Source organism: Asparagus officinalis, chromosome 10, assembly GCF_001876935.1.
Source record: "Asparagus officinalis chromosome 10, Aspof.V1, whole genome shotgun sequence".
Classification (NCBI taxonomy): domain Eukaryota; kingdom Viridiplantae; phylum Streptophyta; class Magnoliopsida; order Asparagales; family Asparagaceae; genus Asparagus; species Asparagus officinalis.
Genome location: NC_033803.1, coordinates 36,855,436 through 36,870,990, shown reverse-complemented (window position 1 = coordinate 36,870,990; position 15,555 = coordinate 36,855,436). Strand labels below are relative to the sequence as shown.

General features: G+C 36.0%; 1 protein-coding gene across 1 annotated transcript in view; it reads left to right on the top strand.

Annotated features, from left to right (window-relative positions):
* The window catches only part of LOC109826372 (transcription initiation factor TFIID subunit 2), a 53,553-nt gene that overhangs the window by 24,714 nt on the left and 13,284 nt on the right, over positions 1–15,555 (top strand). Inside the window, exons 15-20 of the mRNA XM_020393401.1 lie at positions 1,494–1,619; positions 1,698–1,754; positions 2,457–2,536; positions 2,617–2,659; positions 13,341–13,427; positions 13,884–13,973. Coding sequence (XP_020248990.1) covers positions 1,494–1,619; positions 1,698–1,754; positions 2,457–2,536; positions 2,617–2,659; positions 13,341–13,427; positions 13,884–13,973 — 483 coding nt within the window. The remainder of the gene's footprint in view (positions 1–1,493; positions 1,620–1,697; positions 1,755–2,456; positions 2,537–2,616; positions 2,660–13,340; positions 13,428–13,883; positions 13,974–15,555) is intronic.

Here is a 15,555-nt window from a genome sequence, read left to right as displayed (position 1 = left end):
ATTGAGTTGCACACTAAGTATTTCCAACTAATATGATCTAAAATCAAATTTACTTTTACAATGCACCCGCATGGTCTAAATTACTCCAGACAACCACTCACACTTCTGGTAAACTATCTTCTATTATCTTTTTGTTGGTGAAAATGTTATGAGCCCTCCACGTGATAATTTCTAAATTGAATTGTCCTTAGCATTTCATGCGTTTTGTATGTAGTATATGTTAATATTATACACGACTTTAGGAAGAAGGGCAAAGAACTACTTAATGACAGCCATTAATCTCATTAGGAAGTTCTCACAAAATTAGAAAATTTATTGTAGTTACCTATGATTTTCAAAGATTATAGTAGATTAGTGGGAAGAAGAAATCTCCTAGTAATTTTGTGTAATTTAGATACACAAACAGAAGCTTGCACAGGTGCAAAATTTCTTCTTGTGGCTGTGAAAGCATACTCATGTAATGATCACTTGATCAACAGGCAATATCAAAAGAAAGTAGAAAATTAAGATCTCACCTTACGTCTGGATCAGTAGCCTCACGCCAGAATACTCGGCCTAACACCAATTAAGGTCACGCCTCTTCAAAAATAGGGTTTCACACCCAAAATTGTATCATAAAATTTATATACATAATATAATATAATATAATATTTATATTTATCAGAGTGATATTACTAGATGGTGTATATACATAATATAATATCCTAAATTGTAATCTAACCATACTTAATAAAATATAAACATACCAAAATATAAATAATCGTGTTTAGGATCACTAAGCAATGGTAGAACCTTCTTGATTGCACGATGAAAAAATTCTTACTAAAAATGGAATAACATACAAGCAAATAACAAGATAACATAAAGAATAAAGAATAAAGAATCATCAACATAATTATTGTGTAATCATGAGATTATAAATTAGCTTACTAAGTTGTGATTTAATAGTTATGAGTCATGTCAATATTCATAAACAAACATAAGCTAATCTCCAAATAACCAAGTTCCAAAAGCAACAAATAGTTTATAATTATTAAACATCCAAAGAGCAAATCCAAACCCAAACCAAAGGCTGATAATTCTGATATTTTGAACCAACATTATCGGCCGATAACTCACTTTATCGCCACATTATTGCCGATAAACATCCAAAAACGATTACCGATTAAAAATTAAACTTATCATAGCGGAAGGCCTCCGAAACTAATAAATCACCGATAATATCAGTATATCGGCCGATATTTAAAACACTGCTCTTTATTGAATGATGAGTTGATGAATGGGAAAGAAATAACTCAATCAAATTGTTTACTTTTAGCACGCTTTGAGGATGGATTATGCTTTTTTCTCTTGAAAATTTATCCTAGTAAATATGAATAATATATTCCATGATTATTCGAGTTTAGTAAGACTTCTATTTTCAAATATTACACGAATTTTATTCAACCTTAATTTTAACTATGTTATCCAATAAGTACCATTTTCTTTTTCAGATTAATCAACTTGAGAAAGACAAGGATGTAGTTGCTCAGGCTCAAGCAATCGCAATGCTAGAGAAGCTACCTCAGCTTTCATTTGCTGTAGTCAATGCTCTTAACAACTTTCTTAGCGATTCAAAGGTTTGTTCTCCACTCTTAAAAGGTTGAAAGTTATATTTTCTTCTCTTTTTTTTATTTATTTATTGCTAATTATTCCAGGCATTCTGGAGAGTCAGAATTGAAGCAGCATACGCATTAGCACATACAGCTTCGGAGGTAGTATGCTACTAATCTTGTTGCATTTCAGATTTATGGGAAGATTAGATTCCTCATCCTGTTGAATTAGGAGTACTGTAAATGATTAAATCTGCTTCTTGTAAACGCTAGTTTTATGCAATTATAAGGAATTTAAAAGGATTCCTTATTCTGAAGTTGTTTGATATGTTGCTGTCATATGGAGAGAACTCTGCTTACAAAATTTATAAGCTTACCACTTTTTAACATATTATCATCCGCATAAATCTTCTTTTTTTCCTTTGTTTCTACAATAAATATATTATTTTCTTCATCTTCAATTATTATTAGATTATTTTGTTGAAGAATAAGTTCCATAATAGAGTGCAGCAACATCCTAATAACGCTGTAATTCTACCATTGTGATAGATGATTCTGTTACTGATACTATGCATCGTCTTGCATAATGTTTCCTGATCCTCCCATAATACACCAATTGAAATATTAGAATCTATTTTATGTGTTACGTTGTTTGCATTTTGTGTTATTGGGAGGCGAGCGTTACATTATGTGTTGCGTTATATTTAACATAATAGTTAGATACTAATCATTCTAATAACAACCGTTTCGATGTGAAAGCTCTGATGTGCTTGTATGAATGATTCATTCTAGTAATTATTCCTTGCACGTCTTTCTGCTACGTCTCTTCTGATCTTTAACTTTAAAATGTTCTTTCGTTTTCAGGACACTGATTGGGCGGGTTTGCTTCATTTGATTAAATTTTATAAAAGTCGAAGGTTTGATGCAGATATTGGATTGCCTAAGTAAGCTCATCTTGTTTGTATTCAAATTTTATCGTATACGTCACATAATAGTTCTAACTCCATGTAATTGTGATACTCAGGCCTAATGACTTTTATGATGTTCCAGAGTATTTCGTGCTTGAGGTAATGCTGTGAGGTAGGAATAATTGGAATAAAATGGATAAAATCATGCACTTGCTTTCTCTTCTCATGTTTAGTGTGACACATTTAAATTTCAACAAATCAAGTTTGAAGTATTAATCATGTGGAAGTGCTAGATCACCAAAATGAAAACTTTAACATAGTGGCAATGCCACATTGTCTTTGCTGAAATTCTATTTTTCTTTGTAATATTGTTTGTGTCGAAGAAAGGAAACCAAGATAGATTTTTTTATAGATGCCTCACATCTTTAATTAGAGTGAAGGAAACTTGACCTACAAGGAAACTTGGGGTACAAGGGAAAGAAACTTGATAAACAAGAAATATCATAAATAATTACCCAGCTAATCTAATACTCCCCTTCAATTTTGTTAGAAGAAGAGAGCATTAGTTTAGTCCCACATTGCTTGTGAGACTAACTTGTAACTAATCTATCTCTATAAATAAAGTATAGAGTGAGGGGATAATTCTCTAATAATCTTTTTTCTCTCCAAACTTTAACACGGTATCAGAGCCTCCTAAATCCTAAACCCTAACCCTAATTTTCGCCGCCACTTGTTCTAACCAAAAGCCTAATTCCTAAACCCTAGCCGTCGCCTCTCCTCTCTCTCGAAACCCTAGCCGCCACCTCTTCTCTCTCTTGAAACCCTAGTCGCCTCCTCTCCTCTCTCCGTCTTCTCTCCTCTCTCTCGAAACCCTAGCCGCCAAAGATCAAAACCGTCGTTGCCTGTTTTGTCCTCTACCGCCGCCACTTGCTTTGTTCATTGTCACTTGCTTCCTTGACAACTTTGATATCTTACCTTGCTTGGTGTTTCCTCGAGTTCAATCTTGGATTTGATCTTGAGAAGAGTATTTATCTTACATTGCTAAGATATTCACTTCAGTTCTTGTTTCCACAATCGAAACATCAACATCAAACCCCCTTCACGTCCGATTTAGATCGTTGAATCGGTGGTCCACGGAAGAAACTCCAGATCCAGATCCACATCACCGATCAGATTTTCCTCGACAACTCCCGCCCATCGTCGATGATCGCCACTACCATGTCCCTTTATTTTCAGACCTGACTTAGATATGCGAATTGTTCTCTAAAAAGATTTGGGTTCTTGAATTTTAACCTTCGGATTTCATGTTAACCTTCAGACTCTTGCATTTTAACCTTCGGGTTCTTATATGATAATCTTCGGGTTCTTACATTGTTAACCTTCGGGCTCATGGACTTGTTCAACTTGTGGAGGGTAGTGGGATCTTTCACTCCCTTTTTTTACCACCAAGAATGTTTTACGTCTTGATCTCTACTCGTCTGTTTTATGATGGCCGGATCTAAGGAACTCAAAAATTCTGAGTTAACGGTCCAGATGAAAGTTTCAGAGATATTTTCTGATAGAATCACTAACCGAAAACTTAATGGAATTACCTATGACTAGTGGAAGCATGTTACTGAAATCTATGTAGTAGGACGAGACAAAACTGGTCATTTGTTGACGGACCCTCCTACTCCGACACCGAAGTCTTGGAGATTAGATGATAGTGTCCTTTTACATCATATTCTTAATACCATGGAGCCTAAAATTCAGGATTTAGTCCTTCATTATATGACAGTGAAGGAACTTTGGTATTTCTTACAAAATCTTTATGGGGGTAGCAGTAATATTAATCGAGCATATGAAGTTATTCAAGAGCTGTTTCGTAAGAAATAGGATGGTAAACCCATGGATGATCATTATGGTGAATTGAATCGTCTGGTTGAGGAACTTCGTCAGATTTTTCCTATTACTGGGGATGTAAAACATATGCAAAACTAATGGAATGAACTTATGGTACTCACCTACTTCGGTATTCTAGATTCTATTTACTATGCTCGACGACAAATCATGGGGAGTTTCGCCATTGGTTCTCTGGCTGAGACTTATCACTTTTTAAAAAACGATGTCCCTACACAGTCACTTACATCCATCGCGGATCGCTCTGCACTTACCACTCAGAGTTGGCAGTCTTATGGATGAGGGGGTCATACTAGTGGTCCTGAAAGAGGTAGAGGCAACTTTGAAGGGAGAGAGTTATCACACGGGTCGTTTTGGGAGCCGAGGTGGTCAACCAGGTGGTCGTGGTGGTCCATCTTAAGACAGACATACTAATAGCGATGACCCAGTGAAGACTTGTAACTACTGTCACCAATCAGAACATCTCAAATATAATTATCCTGAATTAAAAAAAAAGAAGGCCAATGGTACATACATGACCCACTATTATAAATAGCGGTAAATAGCACCGTAATAGCGGCACTAATAGCATTAGCGGGCCCTTCCCGCGACGGACACTAATAGCATTAGCGGTCCCTTCCCGCGACGCTATCGCCCATTACGTTATCCCGTAATAACGATGACATATAGCGGAATATGTCTGTTCGTAAAAACGGCTAATAGTGTGTTATAACGGAAAATAGTGAGTGATTACATTCGAAATTTGCTTTTTGATTGCTACTTAAAAGCGATTTGAGGTTTATTTTTTTTAAATTAAACTCAACCTTTGATCATTGTATTCCACCGTCTCCTGTGATTTTTAGCATACTTCCGTCACCTCTCACAGCCTCTGACACCTACCTTGATACTTTCTCTCACCTTCTTCACTGTGAGCTACTCTTAGGGCAGTCCTGTCACTGCTAAGCTCTTCTTATTAAAGACGATTTTTTGATTCCTACAGTCAGCTTCGGTATTACGTGATGGTTACATGTTTATATCATGTTTAGGATCTCTTTAAATCATCCAATATGTACTTTTAGATTTCTTAGATTTATCTTTAATTTTTTTAGTATTTATATATATTTAAATTAGACCGCTATTTTAATTTGTGTTTTTACCGCTATTTTGTCGCAATAGCTCGAAATAGTCTTAGTGATGCCTCACCGTTACGCGACGCTATCCGCTATCGATAACCTTGACATGGCCGCTCAGGACAACTTCACCTCATCTGATAGTGAAAGTCAACTACATTCAGTATTTCAGGATGCGGAGCTACAGCGTTAACCGCTATTTTACTTTACGCTTTTTACTGCTATTTTGTCGTAATAACCCGAAATAGCCTTAGCGATGCCTCACCGTTACGTGACGCTATCCGCTATCGATAACCTTGACATGACCGCTCAGGACAACTTCACCTCATCTGATAGTGAAAGTCAACTACATTCAGTATTTCAGGATGCGGAGCTACAGCGTTAATTTCAGCAATTTTAATTATTCCAGGAGTACCAAAGTTCACAACCATTATCCTTCTCTTTATCCACTACTCTCAAAAGTGTAGGTACCTCTTTTATCTTTACTTACATCGTCTTCGTCTCATACTTGGATTATAGATACATGTGTCACTGATCATATGATTGAGAATTAAGGTATCCAGTCCTCTTTCTCTCCTACATGTAATTCAGTTATATTAGCTGATGGTTCACGTACACCTATTCAGGGTGCCGACAACACTAATCCTACACCTAGTCTCCCCCTTTCCTCCGTATTCTATCTTCCTAATTTTTTCTATAACATTTTATCTGTTAGTAAGATTACTAAATTACTAAACTGTACTGTGACATTCTTCTCCACACATTGTGTCTTTCAGGATTTGATCACGAGGAAAACGATTGAGTTAGGACATGAGCAGAACGATCATTATAAACTGGACTTGGGCGCCAAACATTTAGCTTGTATTGAAAACTCATCAGCTTTACAATACTACTGTCAGCTAGGACATCCCTCTCTTTGTTCTCAAACTTCTTAATCCCCAGTTCAAATCTCTTTCCTCATTAGAGTGTGAGTCATGTCAACTTGGCAAACACCATCGTGTCTTATCCTAATCGTGTTAATAAGAGGGCTGCTAAGCTATTTTATTTTGTTCTTTCTGATGTCTGGGGGTCATGTCCAATAACTTTTAATTTAGGATTCTGATACTTTGTTATTTTTGTGGATGATCACTCTCATGTTACTTGGATTTATCTTCTCAAGTCTAGGTTGAAGTCTTTTCTATATTTAAATTCTTTTATTCTGAAATAGTCAATCAATTCAAGACTTAGATAAAACATTTCCGATCTGATAATGCAAAGGAATATTTGGATGATAACTTTACTAGTTTTCTTGAACAGCATAGAATTCTCCATCAGTATTCTTGTGTTTACACTCCTCAACAAAATAGAGTTGTTGAACGAAAGAATAAACATCTCCTTGATATTGCTCGAACCTTGCTATTTCATCGTCACGTTCCCAAAGAGTTTTGGGGGGAGCTATCCTAACAGCATGTTACTTGATTAATCGAATGCCCTTTTTTATTCTGCAAGACAATTTTTTTAAAAGTTCTATACCCAACGATAATTTCTTTTCGCTTCCTCCAAAGATTTTTGGCTCTATCTTTTGTTTTTAATCACAGTCCAAATAAACACAAATTTTCTTGGTCTATTAAAGGTATTTTTCTTAGCTACTCCCAAAAACATAAATGTTACAAGTATTTCTGTGCATCACTCAATCGTCTTGTGTTATTTGTTTATATAACATTCTTTGAAGACAAACTTGGTTATTCTAGTTCTCTAACTCCATTATCATCGGATGAGTATGACTATTTAATCCCACAAGAGTCATTGGTTAACGGTGGTGGTTCATCCATTGACAATATTATTTGCACTACTGTCAAAGATTTCTCTCGGTTTAACGACCCAATTCAAGTTTATCATCGTCGTTCTGCTCCTGCTCCTAAGCCAACGTCGGCCTTAACATCACGTCCTCCGTCAGAAGAACCAGAATCAGTAAGTGCAAATTTACCCCCTTCTGCAAAAGACCTTCCTATTGCACTTCGAAAAGTGACAAACTTGTACTCATCATCTTATTTCTAACTGTCTTTTATGATCACCTCTCCACCTTTCGATCTTTTGTTACTTCCCTCGACTTATATTTGGTTCCCAAGAATGTGTTAGATATCTTGTCTATTCCAGGTTAGAACCAAGCGATGCAAGACGAAATAAGGGTCCTACGATAGAATAGGACTTGGGATTTGGTCCCACTTCCATCAGGAAAGTGGCCCGTCGGCTACAAGTAGGTGTACACTGTCAAATTGAATCCTGATAAAACTTTAACACGCCTGAAAGCCTGACTGATTGCTAAAGGCTATTCGCAGGTGTATGGCTTAGATTACTTAGATACCTTATCTTCAGTGGTAAAAATGACATATGTTCGGATTTTTATCTCATTAGCAGTGACAAATCACTGGTCACTTCATCAGCTGGACATCAAGAATGCATTTCTTAATGGTATTCTAGATGGGGTGGTTTACATTGAGCAACCACCAAGTTTTGTTGCTTAAGGGGAGAATGCGAAGGTGTGTAGGCCGAAGAAATCACTTTATGGTCTGAACCAATCTTCGAAAGCCTGGTTTGAATGTTTTGCATCGGTTATTCAAGAATTTGGGCTCTATCGTGCACAGAAAGATCACTTATCTTCTGGCGATTTCAGAATGGGAAACGAATTCCGCTTGTTGTTTATGTGGATGATATTGTAATTACAGGGGATGATGCTTCTGAGAATGACAACCTGAAGAATCATTTACAGACATATTTTCAAACCAAATATCTTGGTTCCCTAAAATACTTTCTAGGCATCGAAGTTGCAAAGTCAACGAAGGGTACTCTTCTGTCACAAAGAAAGTACGTCCTGGATATGCTTTCAGAAACTTAGATGTTAGGATGCTGAAACAGTGATTCTCCAATGGATATGAATTCAAAACTACTACTAGATCAGGGGGAGCTTCTTGAAGATATTGGACAGTATAGAAAATTGATGGAAAAATTGAATTATCTGACGGTGACCAGATCTGACATCACATTCACGGTCAGTGTTGTGAGTCAGTTCTTGTCCGCACCAAGAACTAACTCACTTGGATGCAGTAATGAGAATTGAGGTACTTGAAGAAGGCTCCAGGACGAGTAATTCTCTACTCAGATTAAGGACACACCAGAGTTGCAGGTTTCTCTGATGCAGATTGGGCTGGATGTCCTTTTGGCTGGATATTGTGTCTTTCTCGGAGAAAATCTAGTGTCATGGAAAAATAAGAAGCAAAGTGTTGTATCTCGATCCAGTACAGAATCAGAATACAAAGCTATGGCAAATGTGACACTAGAGATGGTTTGGATCAGAGACCTATTGACAGAAATTTGTCTCCCTACAGAATGTCCCATGGATCTATGTGTCGACAATAAAGCAGCAATTTACATTGCTGAGAATCCCGTGTTTCATGAAAGAACCAAGCACATTCAAGTCGACTGTCATGTAGTTCGCAAGAAGCTCGAGGATAAAATCATCATGATAAAACATGTATCGATAGTAGATCAGTTGACAGACATTTTTACAAAACCACTTGGTCGAACATGGGTTGACTTTATTTGTGACAAGTTAGGCATGCATGAAATATATGCTCTAGCTTGATGGGGAGTGTTAGAAGAAGAGAGTATTAGTTTAGTCTCACATTGCTTGTGAGACTAACTTGTAACTAATCCATCTCTATAAATAAAGTATAGAGTGAGGGGATAACTTTCTAATAATCTCTTTTCTCATATATATATATATATATATATGTGTATGTATGTATGTATGTATGTATGTATGTATGTCTGTCTAGCTTGTTATACATAAGAACAAAACAACTAGATAAATGAACTTTAATGAAGCAATCAGAGATAACTCAAGCACAAGATGAGCGTAAATAAAGTTATATAAAGATCACAAAATCCTCACTTTATGTGATTAGTAATAGACAGTTGAAGCAGTAGTAGGAGATTCTTAGACTTAGTAATCAAGTCATATAAATCCATATTGGGGCCAACTAAAACCCTAGGTAGGTTTTCTGGTCAAAATCGTAGGCAAGTCAGCTAATAGAAATCCGAGACAGGTTGCCAAAAGAATTAATGTCCGGAATCAAATACTTTTTGTATCCAACCATTAGAAAATAAAAGAGGGGGTATTGCTGACAATAAGCAGTACTGTGAGGAATGGTAGCAACTTTTTTGCCTTTTTTTCTTGAGGTTAGGATTTTTGGATCGAAGTCAAAGATGTTGAAGCTAAAGTTGTCAAAACCGCCAAGGGGAAGTATGGAGAGTGATAAAACCCCTCAGCGACCCTAAGGTCGAAGAAGAAGAAAGATGTCTCTCTAAGATCAAGAGCCTTGATCAAGAAGGCTCTGATACCGTGTCAAAGAAAAGAAACCAAGATGATTATATTATAGATGCCTTACATCTTTAAATATAGTAAAGGAAACTTGGCGTGTAAATTTAAAGAAAATTGCTAAACAAGAAATACCATAAATAACTACCTAGCTAATCTACCAAATTTGAATGTATGGTCAATAAGTTAACATTCTCAGAATAGTCTATTTCTTTTTAGGCCTTTCTGTGTATTTACCCTTTAAATCTTCCATCTTTACAAAATTACACCCCCAAATCTTGATATTTGCAAAGTTACCTCCAAATCCTCAACAGTGTAAATTTCTACCCCTACATAACCTTTAAGGAATATACCAGGTATATCCCCCTTAGTTCTGTCAGATATTATAAGAATGACTAATTTACCATTTTAGTAATTAAGTAATCCTAATAATCATTACCCAAAAGAAAATTGACTTTTCCTTTCGTGTAAACCCAAAAAATCCATCTCCCTTTTTATCTCTCCCAATTCTCCATCTTCTGCTGTAGTGCTTATGCTTCCTTAAAAGAATCGACCACAGTAGTGGATCAAAATGTTTATCTTCTGCTGTAGTGCTGTAGTGCTTCATGCTAAACTATTCACATGCCATGGAGGGGAGAATTGAGATAGGAAGTTCCATGGATGTCTAAGACTTATCACAAAGTACAAAACTCACTTTCAAAAGCCCTCAGGTTTTTAATTCCCAAACAAGAGCTAATTAGTGCTCATGATTTTTCCTTGTTTGGCTTCATGGGCTGATGATGAGGAGAAGATGGTTAAACCCACTCCTTCCATTTTCACTCACCACGAGCATGAGGAAGAGCTTGCCATAGGTCTCCTAAAGGTGCTCTGAATGAAAATCAGTAGAGGGGCCTAACCTAACAAAGGAAGAGACTAATGGATGAAGAACGAAAAAGTAAATTCAACAGTCAAATATTTGGAGCTTGACACCGTTAAGGGTGTGGCATGGGGTCGTGAGGAATTGGGGTTTGATCTTGCAGATACCAAGATTTGGGGGGTGCACATATGGAAAACTTGATGGTAAATATGCGAAAAATCTTCTTTTTAATCATTTTAGTTCTGTGGATGAACATTCAACCATGCTGGTATGAATTCATCTGATTTTGTTATACTTGGTAAATGAGATAGGTTTGCTATTGTCTATGCTAGACTTGAATCCCTATACTATGTCAACCAAAGCTATAAGCTTCCTAGGGGATAACATAAAGTATGACATGCGTTTTGGCAGATGTACTTGTATTTAAATCTGGATCAAACAAGATGAACATTACAATGGAAAGGAGCTAAGAAAAAAGTTTGCAATTTATTGATTACATTCCACTTTGTTTCTTTGTAAGAATGGTTGGCATTTGTTTCTTTTGTAAGAATGGTTGAAATCGTCGGTTGGGTTGGTTTTGACCAAATTTGGCAAAACCAAACAGAAGTGTCATAGATTTTGAAGTGAACTGGATAATCATTCGGTATGATCTGTTCTGTTTGGGCTTTGACCCATTTAGTTAAGAAAACAAGCTATTATAGCCCACAAAAAAAAACATATGGATCCAGTGATGGTGAAAGGAAGCTGTAAAGCAAGGGATTTGTGAAAGAACAATGTAGATCAACTGAAGTAACAAAACATTGATGAAGAGAGAGAAAACTTTTTGGGCCAAACTAAACCAAAGAAAGAATGTGGGATTTGGAGAATGCCACACTATAACGGGCCGCATGTGGTGCCTCCAAGCTATAAGAGACAAGCCGGACGCCCACGATCAGTATGCTTAAAAGGTACTATGGATGAAGGTCGGGAAGGAGCTCCGAAAAAAAATAGATGTGGATATTGCAGACAAGCCGGGCATAGAAGATCTCATTGCCCGACCAATCCAAATAGATAGCAATTAATGGGTACAATTTTATACATTTGTAATTTCATTCTAACTCATTTATAGATCAATGCTTATAAAAAACTCAAACAATGCTTATAAATCAATGCTTATAGTAAAATCAATTTTTTTCTAACTCAATTATAGATCAATTAATGGATCATCGTTATATGTGCAGATATTTCAGTTATGGAGGCGGGTCCATTGACACGTGATGTTCTTTATGACCAAGAGCGCCACCGATCCGCGAAGATAGACGCTGGGGAGGTAAAGTGCAGTTTTATTATTTTCAATTATATATAAATTTCAATGTAGTTGATTGTTACTGAACATTTGCACTGTTTACTACATGCAGGCCCCGAGTATTATTATTTCAAACCGAGCCTATCCTACAATATTTCTAAACCAAACCGAATGGTTAAACTTCTGTCAGTTTAATGGGCTTAGACAGATAGACACCCAGTCCTATTGGCAAGTATTCTTGACATGACTTTTACAGGGACTAGCTGATAATGTGTAGTTATAGTAATTCTTATCTTGATTTACTAGCTGGAGAGTTCTGTCTTTTACGATGTTAAGTATGTCTTGTATGTGTAACTGCTAGTACTTATTGGCCCTGTCCTCAAAGTGCCATTAATTTTTTTCATTTTTTTCATTTTTTTCAAGTAGGACTGCTATAATGCTCGTAAGTTGCAATTAGATGGTTACAAGATGTTTGTTATGATGTTAAGGGTGCTTATGTCCATTTCGCATGGTAGCCGCTCAGATTACATGATTTATGTTTAAGATAATCAAAAGTACATACTTGGAAACTCTGCCATTTTACGTGTTGGAGTTAAAGAGTAACTAATAGTACTTCATTAGCTGTCATTTATTTGTCCTTAAAGCACTACTAATTTGTTTATCTATTTCAAGTAGGACTGTCATAATGCGCCTAAGTTGCAGCTAGACCACTCAAGATATTTGATTTGATGTTAAGGGTGCATGATAAACATCAATACACCAATTTATTTAAGATAATCAAAATCACAGGCTTGTGTTGGTTTCTACAGAAAACATTATCTTGTTGAATATTTGATGTCAAACAAGAGTGCAATACTGTTGTATTTGCATATTTCTTCTTTGAGATGTGTTTTATTTCTTTTTATTTGTTCTTTCCTTTTTTTTCTCTTTCTTTTTCATGGTGTTAGTGAACAGTTCTGGACACTTCATCTTCTCAAGCATAACTACATTTTCCACTTGTAATATAATCTAAAGTGGCTAACTGGAATAAATTAATTTCGTCGATATCGTCTTCCATCTTAATACGCAGTCAGCCCAGTGTTCCTTCTGACTTTTTTATGAGTGCATTACCCTATTTCTGATGTCTGTTGTGATCATTTAAGTTCAATCATGGATTGATTATTTTGAAACAGTTACGGCTCCTTTGAATTAATTTTTATGACAGGAATGATACATTAGCATTGTCCGTTTCCTGAAATATAAAATAATATCCCAAGTCTTTTGAGGAACAATTAGCTGGAGAAACAAGTTTATGTCTATTAAACTTATGTTTATCTATTCTTGTACTCTTTTAGGCAATCCCACATGCAATAGCTTTGGTCAAAGCAGCAGATAAAAAGAGCCCCAGAGAAGCTGTAGAGTTCATATTACAATTGCTAAAGGTAATGGTAGCTATCTGTCTTGTTAACATATTTCTGCACTTTCATAATAATTGTGTTCCAGCCTTTCACATATTCAATGTGTTTTTAGAGCAATGCTCTGATGGTAATTATTTGTTAGATTTGCAGAATTTAATCAGAACTGTCTCCTCTAAAAACCTCCTTCCTCTAATGATTCTTCCTTTTATTGACAGTTTGAACATAATTAATTTTTAGAGGACAACCCAGAGATTTTTAAGGGTTCACGATCATGTAATTTGGATGGACTTAAACTGTCCCACTTACATTGGTTACATTAAGAATATGTTAGTCGAGGGGTTATCTGAAACTAACTGTGTATTACAGAATCTTAATGCAATTTTACCACTTCTAATTTAGTTTTTTTCAGAAATTACTCTTTTTAGTTAAATTTCAACTTGTGTACTTGGTCATAAACTTATTTGCTTTCTCTGGTTTCAGTACAATGATAACAATGGGAACCCCTACTCAGATGTTTTTTGGCTTTGCGCACTGGTTCAGTCTGTGGGCGAGCTTGAATTTGGTCAACAGGTTTGAATGGCTGCCTTAGCTGATAATTTTGCAAGAGTCGTGTTTTCTGTCTTGGTGAATTTTACAGCTGTTTCGTTGGTTTACTGTCTGGTATCACTTGAACCAGAGAGGATGGCTGATATACTTGGATTTGGAACTCATATCACCGAACTTAGTTTCTAATGGCCAGAAGGAGAGGGCAAAATAAATTCTGTGTATGCATAAAGAAACCAGGAGAGAGTATCAACTTGAGTTACATAAAGATTTAAAACCCTACATGCTTTAGTTTTTTCAACCACAATCCTAGTTCCCTTGAGTATTTTCAGACCCCATGGATCTGGTAAAGTGAGCTATTCAAAACCATCTATTTGTGGTCAGTTGGTGCCTGTAAATATAGTCTTAAGTAAATTTTTTTTGTTCATTGTCATTAAAACATTGTAGTTTGTTAACCTGAATTTCCATATTTTCATTAGTGGAATCAAACTTTCTCCTATTTGCATTGGAGCAGATAGCTATTGTTTTTTAATCGTGTAACTGCTCTGAGTTCGTTGAGATCTAAAACCCATACGTACTTAAACTTTTGAAACCACAGTCGTACAAAATTCTAGTTCGCTTGAGTACTTCCAGACCCCATGGATCTGGCAAAGTTGGCTATTCAAAACCATATTTTTGTGGTCAGTTTATGCAAGTAAGAATAGTCTAGATTTGTTTTTTTTTCGAAGTAATTGAAATATTGTAGTTTGTTAACGTGGATTTCCATATTTTAATAGGTGGGAATTGAACGTTCTTCTGTGTGCAATTTCCATATTTTAGTTGATGGGAATTTAACATTCTTCTGTGTGCATTGAAGCAGATAGCTATTTCTTTCTAGTCGTGTAACTGCTCTTAGACTGTTTTGTCAGTGTGGATATTTACAGATAGGTTTCAAGCTTAAATTTACGATTTCTAATCACATTGTAAATCCAGACGTATAGTGCAAGACACATGGTATGGTGTACAGCTACTGGAATTGCCGAAGATCTTTACATCTGGATATTCTTAGCTTCAATAGGGACTTTTATTTTTGACATAAAGGTGTGTTTACCATGTTCAGTGTGTTCAATAAATTACAAATTATAATTTGATCTGTAGGGATTTTTAGCACAAGTTGCCCACTGGTTTGCAGCTAATCTAGAAACTTGTGAACTGGCAGTCCTGTAATCTGTGATAACTCTTTTGGAATGGTGGGGAAATTTAGAAGAAGAATGCTTCTGAAAGAGTCGATGTGTGTAGGGAAATCAGCCAGTAAGCAGTTCTTAGTCTATGCTGTAGGGTTTTAACTTTTACAAATTTACAGCATCCCATATCCGCACCTGCTCCCATATCTCTTCAACATAGGATAGAGCAACCTCTGTGCTTTCAATCTGAAAGGGTAAGTGTACAGTTTAAATCTTGACAAAAAAGGTAATGAAAAAGCGCAGGATTAACATTTTTTTGACCTTTTAGGTTTATGTTTTCTTCTGCCTTTTTAATATGCAACAAAACTCTGTTGCAATGTTGTGATGAGTGCTAGCAGTTGGCCCTAACAGCCCAAGTACTATGGATGCAATATACCATAGTTGCG